Raw genomic sequence first — 23,829 nt, 5'->3', positions numbered from 1 at the left:
TACTTTACTGGAGTACTAAAAGCACTGATGCACCTGGCTACTATTTACCCCCGAAAACTTTTTTTTTCACATGACTGTACATTTCCAAAAGACTTTAATGGATTTTAGACAGTAGGAACATGCATCCATCCAGGTCCAAGTCTCTGGTGCAGCAGTCTGAGATGCTCCAATCTCAGTCTCTACCTCACCTGTTTTTCTTGGGGGAGACACAGAAGCATTCCCAGTCCAGATGAGAGACATTACCTCTCAAGTTTGTCCTGGGTCTGTCCTATCTGAAGCATGATAGGGGCATTAGCAACAAATATTGATATTCCATATTAATCTTTATTTGGAGGACATCTTACATGCACTTTTGTGCAGTGACAATGAACAGTGAACCCTTTGAAATGGGCTGGCTTTCATTAAAAACATTTCAAAAAGGTGACATGAATCTCATTTGAGCCAAAAGAACACAAACCAAATGTGCTAACACACAAACAATTCTACTGGTTCTCATCTTTAAACTCATCCCTGATGGGCATGTTTAATAAATACAAATCAAGCTACACTGTAAATAAGGAAAATTTAATAAAAAAATTTAATAACCAGTTCAACTTCCAAGTATAGCAACAGCCACAAAAAACAGGGTTTGGGGTCCCACACAACATTTGGACTATTTACCGTATGCTTCACCTCAGCCATTTTCTTGTCCAATGTGATCAGATTACTTGAAGTTGTCCACAATATTGTTCAAGGCTTTGGTTCTGAGTGGGCTGCTCAGAAACTGAGCTGTTAAGTTGCCAATTTATTTCCTTGTCCTTTTGCCTCACCCAGCATCTAGCTTGAGCTTTAACTGTTGAGCAGCTCTATCCTGTAACATATTGTGATAGACTTGGACTTCCTTCATTTTCCCCTCAGTAATGAAAAGTTCTGTAGTACTCGAGGCAGCAAAACAGCCTAAAATTATACTTCACATGCTTCACATTTGGGATAGAACAATGAAACTTTCTTGAGTTCAAGGATTTTTTGCATTTCTAAGACAGAGTTATGCATAAATCCTGCTGTATATCTTTGTATATATCTCCAAACATGCTGTTTATTCATCGTCTTCTGCATGCAATTAGCATTCACTGGACGAATCGGCTAAACCAGCACTTGGAGCCGTTCTCACATAACACTCTGGCTAAACTGATGGTCCCGGTGCAAGAAACAGAGGAGCTCCACTTTGACGTGACAAACCTTACTTCTGATCAAATGCTACAGAGCTATAATCATGTTTGTGCCACTGAATTCCTTAACCTTTCCATGACCTCGTTGAATGCCAGCGGCCCAATCACAGAACCTAATTGAATCTGCTCGGCGGCGCCCCCCTCACACCCCTCCCCACCATACCCCAACCCAAATAAAATTGGAGGTGAAAAATGAATACAGCAGTATTCGGTAAGAGAGAAGAAGAAGGCAGGTGACACCAGTGGTGGTGGAGTTGGTGGGGTGGGATTGGGGCGGTGGATCATACTGCGGCTTTATAAATACACAGACGTGCTCACAAACACACACCCAGACACGTACACGCAGTCACACCTTTTTCAATCCTGCAAGAGAATGGGGAGTGGGAAATGACAAAGAGAGAGAGAAGGCGGGAGCGAGGGAGAGGTTGGGCCTAGGTTTCTCATTACCCCCCTGGCCTATTTGGAGGATATTCCTATAAGATAATCTGATTTATTTGCAATTTTCCTTTAAGCGGCTTAGTGTTTACCTCCAAGATTAATATTTTTCTCTGTTATTAATATCAGACTGTAATTAGGAGTGATGTGTCTCGCTAGGCACGGTTCTGTGGCCGCCAGGCAGCTGGCTGGATGAAACTCTTGTTGCGACTCACTTGTTGTGATCCTGTTTCACGAGAGGCGTAAAAGAACAGAGATGGAAGTTTTAAAAGAAGAGACTGCAGGGTAGGGATGCAGAATTACAATTGGGGCATACCTGTCTCTATGTCGAAGTGTATGCGTAGGTGAGTGCGGGTGCAGGACCGTACAAATATGGGAGTTTATGTGCGCGCGTGTGAGTGTGACAGTGTGATGGCCCCCTCTGATTGATAAGGTGTCTGTGCCGGCTGCAGATTGCTCTTGCTGATTGCTTCTGAGAGCTCCAGCTGATTTATAATCAGAGCAGGATGAAGGATTGTGCTGTGGATTGCTTATCTGTTTACCCCCTCACAACATAAACTGACAAATTATCATGTTGAACACCCCCCCTCACCCACCCACCCACACACACACACACACACACGTGAAAGGGGAAAAAAACACATAATAATGTTGACCTTCTTATTAAATATAAAGGGAAAGAGAGAAAGCATGCGAGAGAGAGAGAGACACTGTCATATAATTTCACAGACACACACTGGCCATACGGAACATAAACAGCTCTACTCTTCAGCACATATTTTCATGATTGCACAAAGGAGTGCAATCAGTCTCAGTTGTTTATATACAAAAATGTCAACATGTCAACATCACATATCAAGTTACGTTGCAATTAGCATGTTTCAGGCACTTCGATTTTTCTTTATTCGCTTCAATCAAAAAAAGAAAGTATTCAAGTATTATTTGGAAGCTTCTTAGCCAGTGATCTCAAATATCGATTTGTATTCATTTATGGCCTTTTGTTTCATTTGTGCATTTTTCTATTCCTTGTTGCTTAACGTGCCTCACTGTGTGCAACGGCATTTCTTATATGCACAATCAAATTCTTAATCTCTGAACCATGCGAAAACTGACTGGGGAAATAACAAATATGCCGACTTTTATGGTACTTAGTGAAGTGATTCTGATTGTATTTAAACTGTTGTGTTTAGTTGTAGTAAGAATAAAATAGCTGTTGCTTTTGACAAAGAAAATGGCATATGATGTGAGACTAATTCCAATTGGCAAGGCAGGGTACAAGCCGGTAGTTTTAAACGCTGACAGGTTTTGTATGCCCTATGGCACTGTGACAGCTCTGTGTGTGTGTGTGTGTCTGCCTCTGTATCTTTCTGTCTTTCTCCCTTTCTCTTTTCCCAGTCTTACCTGTCTGTCTGATGATGCTACTTTCTCTCTTTTCACCGTGCTTGTTTGTAAATGCACACAGACAAAATTATGAAGGGAACACAAAAAACACAAAGTACAGGAGTGTATGAATTCAGACGCACACACACACACACACACACACATGTGCACACACACAAAACACACGCACACACACTGACGAATGGCAGCAATTAGATGGGGAAACCAAGCATGTGAGGACAGAGGAGCGCTGAGGGGCTGCAGCCTGCTGTATGGAACGTGCGTTTGTGTATGTGTGTGTGTGTGCACATGTTATATGTTTGTGTGCATTTGATAGGTTTTTATCCCTCTATTTATACCATCCATCTGTCTAAATATCAACACTGTCTCATATGTCACTGGACAGCAGCTGTAGTAAGGTGTAGTCGAATTTTAGCATTTGCAATCAAGGACCAAATGTGAAAAGGCCTGGACTGCAACAATATAACTTTACAGGAGATAATTAGTCATTGTATAAAAGGTGAGAAAGAAATGTTTGAGTATTTGACAGCAGGCACATGAGGTAAATAATTCAATTTTTTTAAGTTAAAAAAAGAAATAAATATGAAATATTTGTCATCTCTGTCTTCCTCCGGTTTCATGTCAGCCTACTGAATTGATCAACCCACTGACACTGAGACCTTGGGCTTCCTTAGTTCTTCTTTTCTCTCCCATTTGGAAGAATAGCCTTCTTGCTTCAGTCAGAGCAGCAGTCACTTCTCATATTCCCTTTAAATGTGAGGATTCATCTTTTCAGGAAATTCCTCAATGCAGCCTTCCCTCTTCAAATTAATCACATCTCTACCCACTCCCGTTGCTATCTAATAAACACTCCCCCCCTCGCCTAGATCTGTAACTGTCCCAGGATTTCTCTGATTTTTCATCGCCAGGTTGCATGTGGAAGTCAGTGTTAATTAGCCGCAGCGGTTAAGTAATAAAAGAGCTTCAAGGCAATTCAATTTCAGCTGTTTAAAAAGATTTGAGACGCACTGTTTAACTTGTTTGGGACTAACTTTTAGTGCTGACACTGGTGACTTGTTTCCCAAGCATTACAGCTGTTAGGTAAAAAATATAATATAATATTTAAAAAAACACCATCAAATGTTATGAAAACACATCATATGTCTGTCTTTTTGTGTTAGTTTCTGTATGTGTGTGTGTGAGAGAGAGAGTAAGAGAGAGTAGTCATATTTGAAAGGAGAGCAGAGGTATGATAGACAGAGCTGAACGATTTACTTCTTGCTTACATCACAAATCAGCCCCATATTATAAGGCTTTACATGCAAATATGAGGCAGAGTAAGTGTGTGTGTGTGTGTGTGTGTGTGTGTGTGTGTGTGTGTGTGTGTGTGTGTGTGTGTGTGTGTGTGTGTGTGTGTGTGTGTGTGCGCGCGCACATGTGGGAGAGAGGGACTGCACACTGGTCTGCAAAATAAAGCAAACTCTTATTTGCATATAAACTGAATGCATTGTGTGACTTCATATATGTAACCCATGTTTAGTATCAATGTATATCATGAATGAGTGAGTAAGTGTATGCGCCTCTGTGTGTGTGTGTGTGTGTGTGTGTGTGTGTGTGTGTGGTAACCCTGTATCACTGGCAAGCTCATTTCTCTCAGAAATCAAAGTTAAATGGGTCATCTATCATGAGAATATGTGACTGGGTCTCTTGTCTCTGCTCTGTGTGTGTGTGTGTGCGTGTGTTTCATGCACACATATGCAAGGTGTGTGGTGCGAGAGCAGTCTGCGTGCACCGCTGCAGCTGCTCACACGTGTGTATGCGGCGGCCACTTGTCTTTGCCTATGCTATGATTAATGGTTTACATTGGGCTGTTCAGCCATGCATGTTTCTTGGTTTATCGTTTTATGCTGTCTCCAATTAAAGCTCCATAACTTGAGTGATGGCTTCACGCCAGTGTCCATCAATAGAGGCCATCAGCAGCTCATGCATTCAGGATATGGAAGCCACACACTAACTAATATCCTTTTGTGTCAGAGCCAGTGGGCATCCTTTTTGTGTGACTGTACAAATATATACACGTGCGCATGCTGTGCACATGAAATAAAAACAGTAATTAAATTTGAAGTGATCTATTTTTCCTGATAAATTTGGTTTTACTGTTTAAAATCTTGAAAAATGAATTACCAGTGGGATGAAATAATATTATAATTGTATTTTTTTATGTAATCAATGAAAACCATCAGGTGATCAATTAATGAATCATCCTGAAATTGTTTTTTCGATAAGGACAGTCTTTTGCGCCATGTCTGCATTCATGCACGATTTTGCATCTTTGTGTCTTTTTGTGCCAAAGAAGTGTTGGGGGCTACATACATCTGGACGTGGGAGCTAGTTCATGTGTGTGCCGCACAGACACGCGTGCGCCGCACAATATCATTTCACGCAATATTATTTCTCATATAGCTGTAATGACATTAGGCCGATATGTTGATTATACTGTCGGCAAACAGCAGCCTGCTGATTGGGTTAGCATATAACCTTATATCACATCTCTCCATTCATCCCTGTGCTTTTTTTTTTATTGCCCTCATTTTTCCAAATCACTTCCCACTTCTCCAGTTTCCAGGGCGAGGTTCCAGGCTATGCAAGCAGGTGATGAGAAGTAATATGATGACAGGAAGACACAACAACTTAAGAGAAGAAAACCCAGAACCTTAGAGCAGCCCAAGTTCTCTGAGTGCAGGACAAAGAAGCCTAGTGGTAGGATAGAAAAGCGTTGTCGACAAACATAAGAATAAATGAATATTTATTCGCGCTGACAAAACCCAGTGAGCACGCACAAATTGTGCATGTTACGGTTTCTGCTCAGCTTTTGTTGTTTTGATTTTTAACAGTTGTATGGATTGATGATGAAGAAGAAGAAGAACAAAAAGGGAGATTTTTTTGGTGTGGGCTACTGAGATTGTTAAAGAGAATGAGATTTTATTTGCAGTTACACATGGACACTTTAGTATCTGCACACACAAAACAAGGTTTTTCATGCATTAAGGAAGTTTTAATCCCCCCCATAGAGGTTTTAGCCAAAGCTAAGATGCTAAGATCACTGCTCATTGGGATTTTATATACTCAGGGATAATAGGAATATTCATTACTGTACATAGACGAATCTTGTTTACATTTGTGGTATAAACTTCAAGCTGTGTTTGGAGTTCACTGTGTAGCAGCTACAGCTTTAATATGTGTCCATAAGCAGCAGAATGCAATGGCAAAAATCAGCAGAAAACACACTGTAGCTGTATACAATCACCTCTATTTCCCTTCTCCCTAGCTAACATGTACACACAAACATACATATGGTGTACTCTCAAACACAGACTTCATTATTATCTACAAGAAACAAACATTACACAAAATACCTCTGGCGATATTTGTGCTTTGACGAAAAGAACACTTTTGGTGCTGTTTGGTTCTTAAACACAGCTGTGTTAGCACGTCGAACTGTCAAGATTTTACTGCAAATTACTAATGGTGGGAATCAATATGTGTACCACATGCACAGGTAATGATTTAGCCATGTATAGCATACAGCTGGACAGACAAGCAGCAAATGGAAAAAAGATAACAATAGCAATAAATTCACATCAGCCATACCTAACGCATAAGATGCTATGCTATGTCAAGGCTAAATGACACAAGGAGAAAAATGAAACTAGGTTGTGTGGAAATTAAAAAAAAAAAGGGGGGGGGGGTCTGATTTAGTATTCAGTAATGGCTGAAGGGGATTGGGGGAGGGAGAGAAAGCAGACTTATGTATAGGGAAAAGGGGTGGATATGATGAAGCTGGAGAAAATTAATCAGTGGTATCATCTCCCGGCAAGTTTAGTTAACACTATTTCTGCCAGTTACAAAATATTCCAGCAATTAGTGATTTCCCATCGTGTGGTAGTGTAAAGGAATCAAACTTTCTGCTCTTTCTTTTCATGTATGGATTAAATATTGAATGATTAGCAATGCATTAGTCACTGGTAAGTTCAGAACCGTACTCTGGCTTGAATCTTAGTGCTTTAGTCTTCCTGTGAGGGAACTTCTGTTGTATCGGTGTAACAACCCATTAAATCAGCGTGCATATACACTGCACACACACAAGAAAAGCACAGTCGCTTGTTGACCTCACATTAGATAAGCCCAGTGTCATCAGTCCAGCACTCCAATGTTTGTTTGCATTTGTGCATGAGCTTAGCCTTGAGGCAGTCTCAATGCTTGCATGTACATTATAATGTAATCTAAGTGTATAAACATATTAATGTGTGTGCAGAGCAAGAAAATCACTGTGACGAAATCATAGTGTGACATTTTGCAGGAATCTAAAACTTTATTTTGATTCTTTTTAAAAAATCTACAACACTTTTGCTCATAACTGCTTCTCTCGATCAATTTTAACAACGATAGAAGCAACGTTAAAAGTAAACTGACTAACACTTTGACTCCAGTTTATGACAATGACTAAATAATACTGTTCTTTCTGCTCCAGACCAAGGCCAAAATGGTGCATTTGAAAGACAAGCTCCGCAATCGTTTCAAGAGAATGGTGGAGGAGAAAGAGACGAGGATTAAGCAACTAACTGACGAGCTGAATGGAACGAGGCAAAAGGTAAAATGCACGCAAAGGGTACACAAGCACATACTTCAAATGCTTCTTTTATGTTTGTATAAAATTTAAGGACATTTTACAGATTCTTCAATGAATGCGTCCTATTTATCTATAATGAATTGCTGCTTCGCTGTAAGAGCATTTGTGAGCGAAGGCTGCCAAGAAATGGGAAAGAGTAACTTCAAGAGAAGACATGCTTAGTGTTTTTAACACGTGGGTCATAGTCTTTTTTGGTCAAACACATAAGTACACAAATAAACATACAGTACTGAAAAGCTTTTGAGTAAATGAATTGCATTGCACTGTGAACCCTTGGCTAACATTATTGGTTGACCCCTGGGATTCTGTTAGCTAATTTAACTACGCCATCCTAGCGCTTCAATCACTTTTCCACCCACTTATTTTATACCCTTTCAATTATACAGATTACCATTGCTAGTAGAGCTTATTGAGCTGTACTTCTGATTCAAAGGAACACCGGCCCATTGAGGCACAAGCACTGACTGACGTACACACACACACACACACACACACACAAGTACACACCACTTGATCTGCATATCATTATGCTTTTGATCGAATGCCAAGGTTTTCGCTGAGAAAGACGTCAGAGTCAAATGAAGCGAGCATGTACACAACACCTGTAGGATTTGTGTGTGTGTGTGCGCTCGTGTGCGTTCATGCTCATGAGAGAGGCAGCTGTGAAATCTGCACCTGTTTAATTGAATTAGCCTCGTTAATGTATTCACACAGCCTGCCAAAAAAAAGCGTGGCATTAACAAGCTCATTAGACCAATTAGTTAATTAATTGTCTGTATGGCAGAAGCTTCCCAAAGAGCTGCGTCTTCATTATCTGATAGCTGCTGCCTGTTGGATCACTGCTTGAGAGCTGATAATGCACTCTGTGTGTGCGCCCGCTTGTACGTCTCATCAAATGTCGTATATTCCTGCATATATGTGTGTATATATACTGTATGTACTGTGTGTGTGTGTGTGTGTGTGTGTGTGTGTGTGGTTATTTCAGGTAAAAAATGTGCGTGTGCGCGTGAATGCTCATGTATTCGTCTGTCTGTGTGTAGCATGCTCATAATATGGTGGCCAATATCAGTGTGCATATTGCAGTGAAAGGTTATGTGGGGGCCGTCACTCCCACAGGTAAAGACAGAGCAGTCCTCCCAGCCACTTTCTAATCTCTCTTTTATTAGAAGTTAATATCTCGCCTGCTCTTTCTCACTCCACACTCCCACCTGCTTAGAAATGGCCCCGCTCCATCTTTTTAATTCAATTATATTAGCCACCCTCTCTCTCTCTCTCTCTCTCTCTCTCTCTCTCTCTCTCTCTCTGTCTCTGTCTTTCTCTGCGCCCATAACTCTGCAACTCACATCTCTCCCTAACACACTATCTATCTCCTTCTTCCTTCTCTGTCTCTTCCCATCTTACCTCTCCTTCCTTTGTCCTCAAATGTTCCATTTCTATTTGTAATCCTAGATGGAGGATAGACTTTGGCCAATCAAGGATTTGCGCAAGCCATTCTCCCTTTCTCCTCTTCTCTGCCTTGGTGGCAGAAATGTATGATGGCGAGCAGAGGGGGAGAAAAAAAAGACGGGAGACGGGAGGAGGTGGGAGGCAGGAGTTGAGGGGAGGACCCCAGGGGCGAAACTTTGATTGCTAAAGTAATGAGACTTGATCAGATTGAGGTTTCTCTCTCAATAGGAGCTCTACTAATATGAAAGTCCAGGGCTTAAGCACTCATTTGAAATAAAATCACAAATCTGATATTCTTTCTTCCGGACTCTCAGCCAAGGTCCTATACTCCTCTGCTGGAGAATTAAGACTTCACAGAGACCACATGGGAACTTTTAATCATCTCTGATGGTGGCAGATTTGGAGATGGGGAAAAAATGACCCTAATGTATTAATTATGTAACAATATTATGGAGAAAGTCAGACCTGTAAAGACCTTGAGCTATAGGAGGGATTTTGGCAGACACTGAGATCTTTAACTAGCTGGATCAACAGGCCTGACCCGCAGTGAGTGGGAATAAGAAAATGTCAACATCCTGTTATACAGACTCATAACAAATTAGATGTGACAACATAGGCTTTTTGAATTACCTTGTTTGTAGCCCTGTGAGTAACTCAAATTTGGATGTTTTTCCAAGGTAAATGTGACTTCGTTTCCAAGAAAGGCTTGATTGCTGCTGCAAAAATAATACTCAGTCTCTACTTGTTCACAAGAGCAAAAAACACCATGATGTTGGCACTAGATAACAGGAATAAAGACTATCAGTCACTTTACATCGCTCTTCCTTTTGGCTCCTGGGCACTTTACCATGAATCCAAGCTTCTTTTGCACCCTATCACCGGTATATAAGCCTTTAAAACGTTATATTTCTCGAGTTTTAATATTGGATATTAGCGAAGACTTTGTCTAGTAACTAAGCTGACACAGAACACTGCCTTTAATTGTGTCTTGCATGTGAAATATGGCTATTGTCGTACAGTCCGGATTGCAGTCATAAGTAAGTATAGTAAAACATTTACAGAAGCTGACTTTTAATTAGATCTTATTGCTTTTACTTGGTTTAACATTGATGGCAATAATATTTAAAATGTGTAAAAATGTGCTCTTTTGCCAAATGTCCATTTTTCATTTGAAATCCCTCTTGCGCCGTAGATGGTTTAACATAAAGAACTTTTGCTCTCTGGTGTAATATGTTGAACTTGGTTGAAGCGATGAAATGAACACGTTATTGTCCTAGTTTTTGTAAAACTTATTTCCCAATAGTCACACAAAAAACTGGGGCGAATAATCCAGATAAAAGAGAGATTTTAATTCATTATTGCAATAATACTGGGTGGCCCATTGCTTATAATTGTTACCATCCATTAGCAAAGCTGTAGATAATTTAACTGCATTGATGACCACCTTTAACTCACTGTTGCACTGTGTTGGGTGGGACATATTAATGCTAGGAAGTGTTTCTGGGAGGCTCACTTAAGGAGGCAGAGGTAGGTTGTGACTGCGCCAAGACACATGCCCCTAACCACAGTCTGCTCCTGGTGGCCGTGTTCACTTTGAGTGTGTCTTTAGCTCCATATTTTTTTTGTGGTTATATCTGCATCTTGTTATGACCTGATCTTATATCATCCAGTTTGATAGAAATAAAAATATGCAGGCGTTTCGACTAGTGCGTGCACGTGCATGCAAAGGTATGGTATGGTATCTCAAAGTGTGTTTGCTGTGACTCTCTGCGGAGCTTCCTTGCTAATCTAACACAGGACCATTTAACAGAGTCCCAATGAATAGAGGCTTTGATTTAAGTGGGATCTGAACCACGGGCCCACACACACTCACATTCATGTTTGGGGTGAGGAGTTCACCCACTGTCTGCGTCCTCTGAAATTATTGGTCTTTTTGTATCAGTAATTGCTCAAGTGCAAATTCATGTGCAGTAACGCACACCGCACACACCAACAGTTACTTAGAGCGGCACTGTGGTGCAGTGATTAGCAGTTTTGCTTCTCCTGGTCTCCAGGAACATGCAAACTCTATGTGGCGTTTGCATGTTCTCCTGGTGCTTGCCAAGGTTTCTCAGATTCAGATTTTTCCCACAGTCAAAAAGACATGCCTGCTAGGTAAGTTAGCTAAATCCTAAATTGGCTGTCCATATGAATGAAATCATAAATTGCTGGTAAAGAGACAGTTCACCCCAAGTTCAAGTTGATGAAATTCCTTCGTGCTACAATAGGCTATGGATTGTAGTGTGAAGGTAAATGGTAAATGGCCTGTATTTGTATAGCGCTTTACTAGTCCCTAAGGACCCCAAAGCGCTTTACACAACCAGTCATCCACCCATTCACACACACATTCACACACTGGTGATGGCAAGCTACATTGTAGCCACAGCCACCCTGGGGCGCACTGACAGAGGCGAGGCTGCCGGACACTGGCGCCACCGGGTCCTCTGACCAGATCCAAGGTGGATCCAAGGTGGCAGATCCAAATGCAAAAGACTCAAGGCAGAATAATAAAAGCTGATAAAAGCCCAAACCTGCTACTAGACATCCAAACGAAAACTAGAGATGGACCGATCCGATATTACGTATCGGTATCGGTCCGATACTGACCTAAATTACTGGATCGGATATCGGAGAAAAATAAAAAATGTAATCCGATCCATTAAATATCACGAAAGCACCTCACAAAACTTGCAACACACCGTAACTCACCTCAGAACGTTAGCACGTCGGAGCAGTATGCATCACGTGATAGAGCGGCTGTGGCATGCGGGACCTGTCGGTGGTCTGGATAGCATGTGGAGCTTCGCTAGCAACCCGGCATTTCATCTCTGACAAAGTTACCCCGAGAGAAGTAAAGCAAGTGTGTAAGTCCATCTCTGAATGTTTGTAAAGCATTCCTGCGTTAAGCTTAACTAGCGACTGCCTCTCGCTCTCCGGCTGCTACTTCATGAAACTGCTTAATGATCAGCTGATCGGCTTTTCTGTCGCAAGTCCGTGTCTCTTGTTTGTTTTTGGCCCACTTTGCACCAGAAAGAGGAAACCAGCGGCTGAACAACAGCAGCACGTTTAAGCTTGATCAGCTGTTGTTAGAATTTATTTAATATTACTTTCTACTCCAGGATCTTTTTCTACGTAGCTGACGCTGGTAACTGTGCAGGGGCGGATCTAGCAAAGTTTAGCCAGGGGGGCCGATAGGGCATTAACAGGGAAAAGGGGGCACAAAGACATACTTTTCTTTCTTATTCTCATTTAAAATGTCGAGCTTTTAATTATTTAATATTTATCTGAATCTTACACCCAAAGTTTTAATCTGATGTAAAATGTATAGAAGTCCATTATTGTATATAGTGACTGTTAAGTCTAATATACCCTAGTAAGCTATAGTACTTTTTCCTTTGGGAAGGTACCATCTGTGCAGTCTGCAATTTTGTTGAAGAAAGATGTTGAATCTATTTAATATTTCTTGAAAAATAATTGATTTCTGTGCATTTTTTTTCCACACTGCATCAAATTAAGGTTGATTACATCGATTAAGCATCATGAGGTGGAGCGTGAGGGGTGGTTCCCTATTTTTTATTTATTTATTTTTGTTGTTGCTGGGAGTTGGAACCCTATTAGTTAGGTTGCTTAATATTTATGCTAAGTACTCTTTAAAATACCAGAATAGGGAGGATGGTGCAGGTTTAAGTTTATTAGATTGATCAGTATTGCTGAACTATGAAATATTTTTTTTGCATACAGGTATAACAGAATAGCTTTAGTGTAGTTGTTGTTTTAAACTTGAGTATGAACTTATACAAAATGCAGCAAGATATTTAAAAAACAGTTTTGTTGATTAAAACACACTATATCGGATTCATATCGGTGTCGGCAGATATCCAAATTTATGATATCGGTATCGGTATCGGACATAAAAAAGTGGTATCGTGCCATCTCTAACGAAAACATAACCCAGAGAACTACAACAACACAAGAAAACACAAGGAAGCAGAAGAGCACATGCTGAAGGCACATCAGGGAATAGCCAAAGAAGACCAATACTAATCTGAATATTACTACTTAACAAGATGAACAGAAAAAGGCAACACAAGGGGACCAAGGCATAAACACAGAGCGAGACAGAGGGACAGCTGAAAAATATGAAATACAGAAAGAACTAAAACCATAAAGTAACGGAAAAACCTGCCATTAATCTATAACTTAAGAATTCACAACCCCAAAACTAAACACAAAGAAACACACAACGTTCTACATTAGACAGTGTGGGAACTAAGCACAAATGCTAACTAATGAGCTAAAACATAAATATACATAGAACAAAAATGAGGAAATCATAACTCAAAATGTAGGCGCTTAAGTAGAGTAAAGAAGCCCAACTAAATAATAAACCAGAAGACGCAACTCAAAAACCTGGCACAAAAAGCCAGGGATCATGACATCTCTGACCCGTACTGCTATTTATATGGTGTAAGTTACCAATCACTGGGAATATTGGCTGTAGAAATGCCTGCCCTCTCTTGAATGTAATGAATGCAAACAGCACTTAAAAGTCGTGCTTAAAGAGCCAAAAAATACATTACAGAAATACAACTCAGCACAATCTTTCCAGAAATCCTGACCCGGTTGCTCAAACAAATATAAAATAAAAATAAAAATCCACAAAGTGTCAGCACTACTTGAAACGAACATCTTGTTTATCTTCTGTAACTGAAACCACCACATCTTGTTGGTAGTTTCGCAAACGCTACGGGAAATCTTCGATTGAGGCGAAAGGGTGCCTCTGAGCACTTTTTTATTTGCAGGTAGAAAACCTCCAAGCTGAGGAGGCTCATGCGAAGCCCCTCGCCCAGGATGTGGTTAGTTTGCGAGTCACATAGAAGTCTCTGAAGAGAACATTTGTCATAAAGGAGAAAACTAGAATGCCATCCTCAAAGACAGCCCAGCCACACGGCAGAGCACAGTGGGTAAGCGCGCTCTGTCTTTCACACGCTCGCACACAGAGGAGAGGAGATCTTCTTAAACAAGGAGCAGAACTGGGCATCGTTCTCTAAATCAAATCCAGCGAGGTACATCGGGGAATTCTCCTCATTTTTTACTTCCTTCACAGTTAATCATCAGTCCTTCTTCCCCTCCTCCTCCGCCTTTCCTCTCTTGCCCTCTCTCCATATTTAATAACTCATCCCCACCATCTTAGCTCCGCAGAGGGTAGCCTCGTACATTAAAGAAGCATGTTTGTGTGAATATCACTTAGCCATTAGAAGGAACAAGATGGGGGGAGGGGTTAAATGTTGGCTTGATTTTCTTTTCTATTAATTATTTTTCTTCAGATCATTCTTTTTTTTTTTGCTTCCTTTGTTGTCTTTTTCCTCTCTCATCTCCCTTGTCCAGCCTCTCTCTCTCTTTTGCCCCAATGAGAATCAGTGGTAATGAATGTGAACATTAAAGAGTCGTACGCATGATGAATGGAATGGCCTTTAGGTTTCTCTCACTGTCCTCTCTCTCCCTCTCTTTATTTTTATTCTCGCTCCCTCTCTGTTTCATTCTCTCTTCTTCTTTTCCTCCTCCCCCTCTCACCCCTCTAGGTATATCAGAGTGGCGCGTGGCAGTGATGTGTTTTAGGCTTAAATTAACCTATTTACTGTGTCCTTGGCCAAACCAAGTCATTTGTCTGCTCCTTAGTGTTTTAGCATGGTGGGTGCCTGTCAGCCAGCTAAATGAAATACATTCGACATAAAAACAGCGGGCCCTTAGATGCCGACTTTATGCCCTTACTTTTCTAACACTAACTTAATTTCCTTATTACCTTTTTGACATCACTGGTGTATTCAGAAGGCGCCAGCAGCTTAAATGCGATAAGTGTAACACTGTATTTTCATTTCATCATGTTACTGATGTTCTGGGGCCGAGTTTGAAAATTTGCGGTGTCAAAGGTTTAAGTAAGTGTCTGAAAATAAACAGGTTGCTTTCTGTTGCCAGCGTGATTTTGTATGTTACAAAGAAAAGGGGCCGTGGCCCAGCTAAACATCATGTGATGCTTTTTTTTTTTTCTTTTAATGAAAAGCTTTTTGATGCATCTGATGTAGAGGAGATACAAAAGGATCACAACACAGTGAGAGCTCTGCCTCCAGGTTTTAGAAGCACTGCTCCGGTTAGCGTCCTACAACTTTATGACGAGTAGTCAAGCAGTTTTATTGGTCCCGAGTCAAAGCGGTAATTGTAGGGGTCCCTAGCCTGGCACAAAGCCTTTATGATGTTCCCTTTCACTTGTACGGAGAAAAAACAGAAGCAAACATCTCTAAATTTTACTTTCATCTCCCACCTCTCTTATTTGTATTTTCTTGCAATGGGTCGCTCATTCTTCTCCTTGCGCTTTGGTCCACCACAGCTTTCTTTTTGTCTGTCGGTGGGCTTAAAGGTCCTAACCTCAAACAGTACTTTCAGATCATCATCCTTGCCTTTCTTCCTGTCTCTGCTAACCTTGCAGTTACGAATAAGTGAAGGTATGTTAAGTGATATCACGAATGCCCTGAATCAGACCACCACCAACCTGAATGCAGACAGACAGCAGATCTTAGGCCAGCTGCACCATGCGAGCAAAGAGGTTGGACGTCTACAGCTGGAATTAGCTCTCGAGCGTCGCACCAGTGAAAAGAAGGTAATCAGCTTCGTCTCCAAGGTCTTAATTCAAATATTAAAATGTGAATTCTTGTAAAATCTTTGCTTTGTTTGACTTTGTCGTTTTACAATTAAACCGAAGCGTGTGCGTGTTTTTCCCCCTCAAATTGTTGACAATTGGTACGTTAAAGGCGAGTTTTCCACCTCACCATTAAAGCAAGAGTTTCTACAGAAAGCGGGCACGTTGGAAGAAAAATGGTTAATCTAGAGATACGAAATTTCTACTGGATGGGAGATTAAATATAATATTCACTTTAATGTAATGCATTGTCTTTCCCCACAATGGGACTGATAAGATGGGTCGCGTAGGTGAGGGATTCATTTAAATATGAAATTTTCAAATGTAATATTCACTGTGACAGGCATTGTCTATTTCTACAATAGTGCTGATAATAAGGTTTTAGATAATGGGTAATAGGATGTTCTGATATTTAGAGCCTTATTAAAAACACATACTTTTGATGAAGACAGACTTGGCAAAAATTTTGATTGTTCCGCTAAAATGGGATTTCAGCTTCACTACTGCTGGGATTGTGGCGAAGCTGGGAAATCACGTGGTCACGTGCTACATTGCTTCTAAGACCTGTTTTTTTTGTCCTGCTCTGCCCTTTATGCGATACACCAAAAGCATATGTTAGTGCTTAGTGGTTTGTGTTTAACCTTCAATTAACCAGGTTGCAAAGATACCTTTCCCAAAGCCGTTGGGAAATTTCAAGGGCTCGGAATTGTAAAAAAACAGAACACAGCACATGAGGTTCGGTCCTTGTCACTGGGATGCCTCTTCACTGACAATACGCTTTTTCAACGTATTTTTTAGGGTGAAGGTTAAGTTCAGAATTTTGCTGGCTATCCGCGAGTCTATTGTTACAGTAGTCAGCCATTTATTAGAGTGCCCATTTAAAAATGCTCCTCTGTAGCTCATGTTATATGGGAGTTTGGGTAAATTTAAGAAATTTAATTAGGGGGTGCACAGGAGTTCATTTTCACGATGAAAGCAGCTGCACTGAAGTTCAGCTCCTTAAAAACAAGTCACCGAAGCTAAGCTGTCACATACAGGAGAGTTTTAAATAATTTCTAAAACGGTTTTGTGCTCATGTGTTTTGTCGCGCACATACATTTCATGCAGTTACCTGTGCACGTGCAACTGCGTGCACATGTATACGTGTGGGTGTGTTTAAGTCTTTTATGTTTGTGCTGGTTAAGTCAAAGGATGGACCACAGCTCTCAGGGATCTGGTTTCTGCTTCACATCTGGCCTTGCTTTATGCACAAAAACTGGTTTTCTCTGATGTATTACAAGCCCTCTCTCGCACACCCACACAAGGGCGCACACACTTGCAGCTTTGCATTCCCTCATGCACACTTCATTCCGTCGTTGTGTGGACGGTGGCTGCAGTAGGTGTGCGGGAATGCGAGCGAGTGCCCCTGCTCCCTCTCAAATCTAAATGAAACGGAGAACTTTGCATTAAGTGTTTTTTTTTTCTTTTCGCTGCGGCTCTAAATGTCCAAACATTAGCACAGCTGAACAAATACTGTCAACACTCTCTCCTTCATCTTAAATGTACTCTGCTGATTCACTCTCTCTTGCACTCGCTCGCCCTCTCACTTACAGTTGCACTTCTTTCCTTCGAATAAAAAGAGAACGCAGTCTGCTCTCGCTGCAGAGAACAAGTACTCTAGTCACTTTAAAATCGTAATTATCCGAAATTCTTGGGAAGTCAGCGTGGACACGGCATTTATATTAGATTTATATAAGAAACCACTGAAACATCTGTTTAAATCTTTTTTCCTCTCCCTGCGGTATCATTTTTTTTCTGTTAAAACAACATTTCACCAAACACTGATACTGATGTTTGCAGGACAGCTACGGTTTGCTGTTGACATTTTTTTACTGTATTTTTTAATTTTTTTGTGACTAACACAACATATATGACACAGGAAATTTGTCAAATAAAAGCAGATGTGTGCCCTTTTTTATGTAAATGTCCAGTCTTAAATTTAGAGCCTTATTAAAAACACACCCTTTTGATGAAGCCAGGCTTGTCAGGAATCGGACGGGCACAACTTCCTCCTTAATCCCTTTAATTTCCTACCTTTTTAATCCCGAATCCTTTTTTTCTAACTAACTCGCACATCATCATCAACATCATGTGAACAGCCACATGTTGTTGCGACTGAGACATGAGGTTGAAGTCTTGTCTCTCCCTCCCCCTCCCCACCCACCATCACCACCACCTTGTGTCAATAATAAAATCATTAACATCACAAGCGGCTTTTTTTGTAGAAATGATCTACTTCACCTTCCCAGGACCAAAAGACACACACGCACACAAACTCTTCTTTAAAGATCACAGATCACAAATGTGCACAGGAAGCAGAACGGGGGATTTCTTGACTTGAGGATTCACGTTCAATTTTGCTGGACAGTAAAAGCCACAAAATCTCGCCATAGAGCTATATGTGAGGCACGACCTTTCAGATCCTTTACTCTAAATCTTAAAATATCTCACTCTATGCGCGCGGAGACTAAAGAACAGTAAATGAAGCTGTGTTTCAAAACAGATGTGTGCACTATAATCCTATTTATTTTTAATCTGCTGCTAACTCTCCTGCCTAGTGTGTCCTCAGCTTCCTCACTTGGACTTTAGTTTAAAATGCAAGGACGCACAAGTTGTGTATGAAGCACTTTTGGAAAACTAATTCAGATGCCCTCCTATTTAAAGTGGAAAAAGAGGTGAAAGCAAACAAAAGAACGGAGTAGGAGCAGTACAGTGGAAGGTAAGCGGCGTTGACTAAAGTTGTTCGAGCCTTCAAGGTTGGACAGGGACAGACGTGGGTCCTGGTCACAGCGCTTTACAACTGTCAGAAAAGCTTACAGATTTTTTTCTCGCTCTCTCTCGCCTTGCTTTCTCTCTTGATCTCACTTATTGCTCATTTCTTTTCTTGCCTTGCCACATCTCTGTTTCATCCCCACCACCCTCTTCACTACCCCACCCACCCCCAACTGTTCAAATATTATTTCTCCCCCTCCTGTCGTTGTCCCCCCCCCACCTGCGCACCTCTTTTTTTCCCTCCCTCTCTTTATCTTGTCATTGCCTGTCAGTGGGGATTCTATCTACGCCGAGTGTTGTGTGCGTGCGTTATGTGTGAACACATTGAGACTGGGATGCACTTAAGAGCTCATTGATTTAAAAATACCTTCGATATTGGAGGTCCCCTCCTGCAGATTCGTTCAGGAGCTTATCACACACACATAGACATCCAGGTAGAGATATGCATAAACCAAAGCTCCACTCCAAAGTTTCTCCTTAAACTTTGTGATTGACCTAGTTAGCGTGTCGTTTTGACAAGTTGTCTGTTTTGACACGACGTCCTCCGGTGTTTATCAACATCCATTCTGCCTATCACACGCTCACATTGGGAATTCATGCACGCGCACGCACTCAAAGATAAATCAAGCTATGGTTTAACAATTGGCAGGAAGAGAGTGTGCAGTGTTTGCTATGGGTAAGTGGAATGACTTGTATTTGTAAGATGAATAAAAGCTTTGGTCAGTTTTTTTTTCTTCTTCTGTGTGCACGTTTTTTTTATCTGATGTCTGTGGAATGCAAAACACCACCGGTATCACTCCGGTACCAGGGTACTACCTATTTGTATGAGTCGAAGTGTTTACATGAATGCTCCTGTGTGATTTAACTGGTGCGTGGATAGCGGTGTGTATACACAGGGCTTTTTTTCTTCCTTCTTCTTCTTCTTCACTTGCCATAGCTCAGGTTTAGTGCGTCTGGTGAGCCTGGCCACTGACAGCCAGAGGTGAGAGGCCAAAGAGCCAAGTTAACTCCATCAATCCCCCTGGACAGTTACAAACAAGCCCTCAACTCTGGTCAAAACGATCCCTAGATCATGGATGACAGACAGCAGGTGGGGAGGGAAAGAGAAACGGAGAGCGAGCATTTGACTCAATTCCAAAAGAAAGGCTCTTACAAATTGGAAGTGAAAACTTGTCTGCTTCAACTATAACAAATAAGCTGTTAAAATTAGATCGAGACATAGCATTTCTTCTTTCTTATTGTTATTGTCAGCATTGTCAGTGATATTGTGGTAAAATCACTCACAAGACAGGATTAGATATCAAGTAATACAATCTTGCCTTCATGTCAATTTAAAAAAGGTTAATTAATTTAGAGCATCCTATTCCTCTCGGTCTTCAACTCCCAAATACTGGCCGCTGATTTTGTTTTTTGTTTTGGAGATGATCAGATTCACGTTTCAGTCATAGAAAGGTTAAAAGAACAACTTAACATCTTTAAAATGTTAATAAGCCATCGCAAAAATATCCCAGAGTTAAAAAGAAACTTTTTGGCTCGACACCCAAACCTGGCCGTTCTCACCAACCTCAATGAGAAAAAGACCGTGGCGAGGTAGGAAGTCGGTGAACACGTACAGAAGAAAAATGAGAACAAAAAATGTCCAAAACATTTCCCCGAGGCAAACTTGTAAGGAATCACACCCACATGAAAGCGCACACAGACATGCAGACGCACACGCTCACGCACTCATTTGGCATCGAGCAGAAGTGGGTAATTAGGGAAGGTCACCAAGGAAACAGACAAACACAAGCTACTGTGAGACGTAGCGTATACTCAAGAGAAGCATCAACAACCGTTTCCCTGTATGCAGTGTCATTCACCCATCACCGCCACCATTACCTGAAACACACAAATATGAAAACAACAACTCGAATATTTTATCTCGAGTTCAGTAAACGGTGACAGAGTCGCCAGCGAATGTTCTTAACACGACGTTCCCTTGTCCGAATCTTATGAGATCGGCTGTGGCTTTGCGATTTAAAAAACAAAAGCAACAAAAAAATGGGTGTTTGATGTGTGATTAAATGCTTTCATCTTACAGATACAGAAGAGGGAGGTTAAGATTTGTACACTGATGAAGGAGCTCACAGAAAGTAAGGGACAACACTCAGAGTGTCAAAAAGAGGTAAAAAAAACCCCATCAGTTTCATTTTTCATGATTATTGTTAACCACACTGAAATTTGATAATGGAATCACTTTTTAACGCATCCTGTTTTTAATTGTTTGTTGGATAATGTTGAGTGGGTTTATAATTAATATTGTTTCATTACATGTTTATCTTTGGACATTTAAAGCTTTTTCCCCTGGTGCGGATGCAAATTTATGTGCAAATGTAACAGTTGCTTCGAAAAGACAGGTCTTTGGAGAAGCTCCGTGAGGAGAGGGATGAGCTGAGAAAGAGTGCGCCCACCTCGACCGGAGCAAAGCCAAACTGGAGGCTGACTTGGCTCTGAGCCACAAACTCCACACCTCACACCTTGAGGTCCATCTCTCTCTGTCTGTTTAATTAAAGGAACTGGAGAGGCTAAAATGCCCGGACGTGCAACTTATTTAAATGCACGTTTTTTATTAATTTTGTTAATTTTCTCTGTTTTCAGGTTCGAAGTAGAGATGAGTTAATTCTGCAGCTCAGAGCCGAAATGAAGACAGCTGAACAGAAGCATCGAGGAACACAGAAGCAGGTGCGGTGGCTCGTCTGCGTTCACTTTTCAGGTTGTGTCATGCAGTTTTTAGAGATTAAAAAATACAATTTGGAGAAATGGAAACTCCATGTTTTTCCCTTTAAAACTGCATATTTGGCCGTTTTTAAGCAGTATTTTATGAAAAAGGCGCTTTCTTTTTTATATTATGTTTTGCTTTTTGGGTTTGAAATTTGTCTTAGGGCTTTCAATTCTCTCCTACAATTTTTTTTATTTTTCTTTCATATGCCGAGGCTAGGTTCAGTGATCACCCCTATTTTTTCAACACTTCCTTGCTTTACACCCACAGAGTTGCACACATCTACTCAAGGGAAGTGCCCAAACCAGCAGCAGTCTTCTACTGTTGGCTATCGAGCAGCTCCATCAGAGCAATGGGAGGTGTAGCACCTTGCTCAAAGGCTCTGCGAAAGTTGGAGCTAAGGAAAAGGGAATCGTTACTCATTCATGCTGTGCCTACATTTTCCCAGCTGGTCCTGAGACTAAACTGGGAAACTCTCTGACTCAAACCTGACACTCACTTTTTGGTTACTGCCACCCCCTCACTGTCTCTTCTGTCTGTCTGGGTGTGCATAGTATCCCAGCGTAAAGCTTTCCTCGTCTCCATCCTTTTCAATTTTCATCTTTTTTTCTCTTTCTTTTGGCTCAGGTGACAGCTCTGGAAGAAGAGGTAAGACACTTAAACTGCACGATTAGAGCGCACAAGGAAGAGGCCTGTCAGTTAAGCGAAAAGGTCAGCGATATCGAGCACCTTAGAGAGCAGAAGGAGAAAGAACAACAGCAGCTACAAGAGCAGCTCCGTATTAAGGAGCAACAGGTAAAGAGAAACTCTCTCCTCTCCTCTTCACCTTTGCTCACTTCTTGTGAAATCTATGGATCAGTTGAACTCTGACCGGGAAGTCGTGAAACAGGCTCACAAAATTGAAGCGTAACCCGGAGGGGGGACCGGCTCCGTGCTTCACAGCCGACTGAAGCAGAACAACTCTGAGCTCGGCCAAATGCACAGCAGGCTGAAAGACCGAGAGCCGGAGGTCACAAAGCTCAAGGACGGTTTAAGTCGGAGGTCCATAACGGCGCAGAAGTCGACTCTTTTGTGTGCTCACTTGTCTGTCGGCTGAGACATAATCCAACCGAAAAGCCATCTACTGCGATAATCCAATGAGGAACATAAAAGGAAAAATCGGATGCACTTGTGCGTTTGAGTGCGAGCGCTCTAAATCACGGTAGACAATCAAGTAGTCAGAGTTTTCTGCCAGGAACGGCAAACCGACTCGCTTGCGGCAGACAAGCTTTATTTTGTAGTCATCTTACATATATTCCAATCTACATCATCTGAATTACTAAACAAGACACGATGACTCTACTGTTTGTGAAACTCTCACATCTAATTGGAACTAAGCATGAATACAGACAGGGAAATGTAGACCAAGAATAAAGTTATTATCAACTTAGGGTCAACTTGGGTAGTCATGTGACGGCAGTGAATACTCAAACATCAGGCCAAATGAGGCTTGTCAGGTCATGAGGGTCAGATGTGTTTTCCATCATGTTTAATGAGGGTTGTTTGTTTCCCCAAAGCACACGCTCCTGATTATGGTCACAAGAAAGCCATAGTGTCCCCATTAAGTCTTGTTATGAGGCCTTTCATCCAGTAACAGAAAGAAATGCAAAGTCCACCATTAGTGTTTGGCCTGTAGGATAGTGAATTCATTAAAGGAGAGAAATACAGTGACACAAGTAGAGCAAGTAATAAATACAGCTTTGATATGTAAAGCCGACGTACGACGTCTCACTTTATAGCGTGTGGTTCTTCTCCGTGTGATTATTTTTAAAACTGTTACCTCAGACAACCTCGTCAAACATTCACCATTCACCACCATCACGCTCAGATAAAACAGAGGCTGCATGGGCTGAGTCAATGCTTTTAAGCAGTCCACGCACGCGGCCCTACACCTACACAGGTTGTTCAGTCTTTCCACTCTAAAACAGAGAGTAAGAGTCGATGACTCCTCTCCTCTGGTTTGTCTCTTTCTTCCTTTTGCATGAGCAAGTTCTCTCTCGTGCCACCTTCAATCCAGTGTTAGTCCTGCGGGCCCAGTTAATCCCTGGTTAAACCGAGCTGCAGTGAACCGCTGAAATCTAACTAGTTGGCTGTCATTAGTCGTAAAACCCTCGTGTTCTGATCCAGATTACAGCGGGATTAATGTGGATGAACTCAAGCTGAGTGTTAGAGCGGGTTTAACTTTCTCAACCTCTCCCCTTGAAAGGTGAGCTACGGTAGGATTCCTAGTGTAACGGCAGGATTAAGCCCGGTTTCACTTCCTGAGTTCCCCTTTCATTATGACAGAGGTTACTGTAGAGCAGTGCAGTAAATTACACCATGTTAAACA

The 23,829-nt window shown here is 41.4% G+C and overlaps 1 protein-coding gene across 8 annotated transcripts in view; it reads left to right on the top strand.

Moving 5' to 3' along the window:
- Positions 1-23,829, top strand: part of pmfbp1 (polyamine modulated factor 1 binding protein 1) — a 93,496-nt gene that overhangs the window by 30,719 nt on the left and 38,948 nt on the right. For 6 of the 8 annotated variants that reach the window (XM_080864994.1, XM_080864998.1, XM_080864996.1 and 3 more), the window contains 5 exons: positions 7,555-7,674; positions 15,683-15,853; positions 20,784-20,867; positions 21,341-21,424; positions 22,089-22,256. In XM_080864994.1, the coding sequence (XP_080721120.1) occupies positions 7,555-7,674; positions 15,683-15,853; positions 20,784-20,867; positions 21,341-21,424; positions 22,089-22,256 (627 nt within the window). The remainder of the gene's footprint in view (positions 1-7,554; positions 7,675-15,682; positions 15,854-20,783; positions 20,868-21,340; positions 21,425-22,088; positions 22,257-23,829) is intronic. The other 2 variants (XM_080864999.1, XM_080864997.1) reach the window with 1 other exon arrangement.

Source organism: Rhamphochromis sp. 'chilingali', assembly GCF_963969265.1.
Source record: "Rhamphochromis sp. 'chilingali' genome assembly, chromosome: 18".
In the NCBI taxonomy this organism is placed as follows: domain Eukaryota; kingdom Metazoa; phylum Chordata; class Actinopteri; order Cichliformes; family Cichlidae; genus Rhamphochromis; species Rhamphochromis sp. 'chilingali'.
This window is presented reverse-complemented; position numbering and strand designations above follow the sequence as displayed.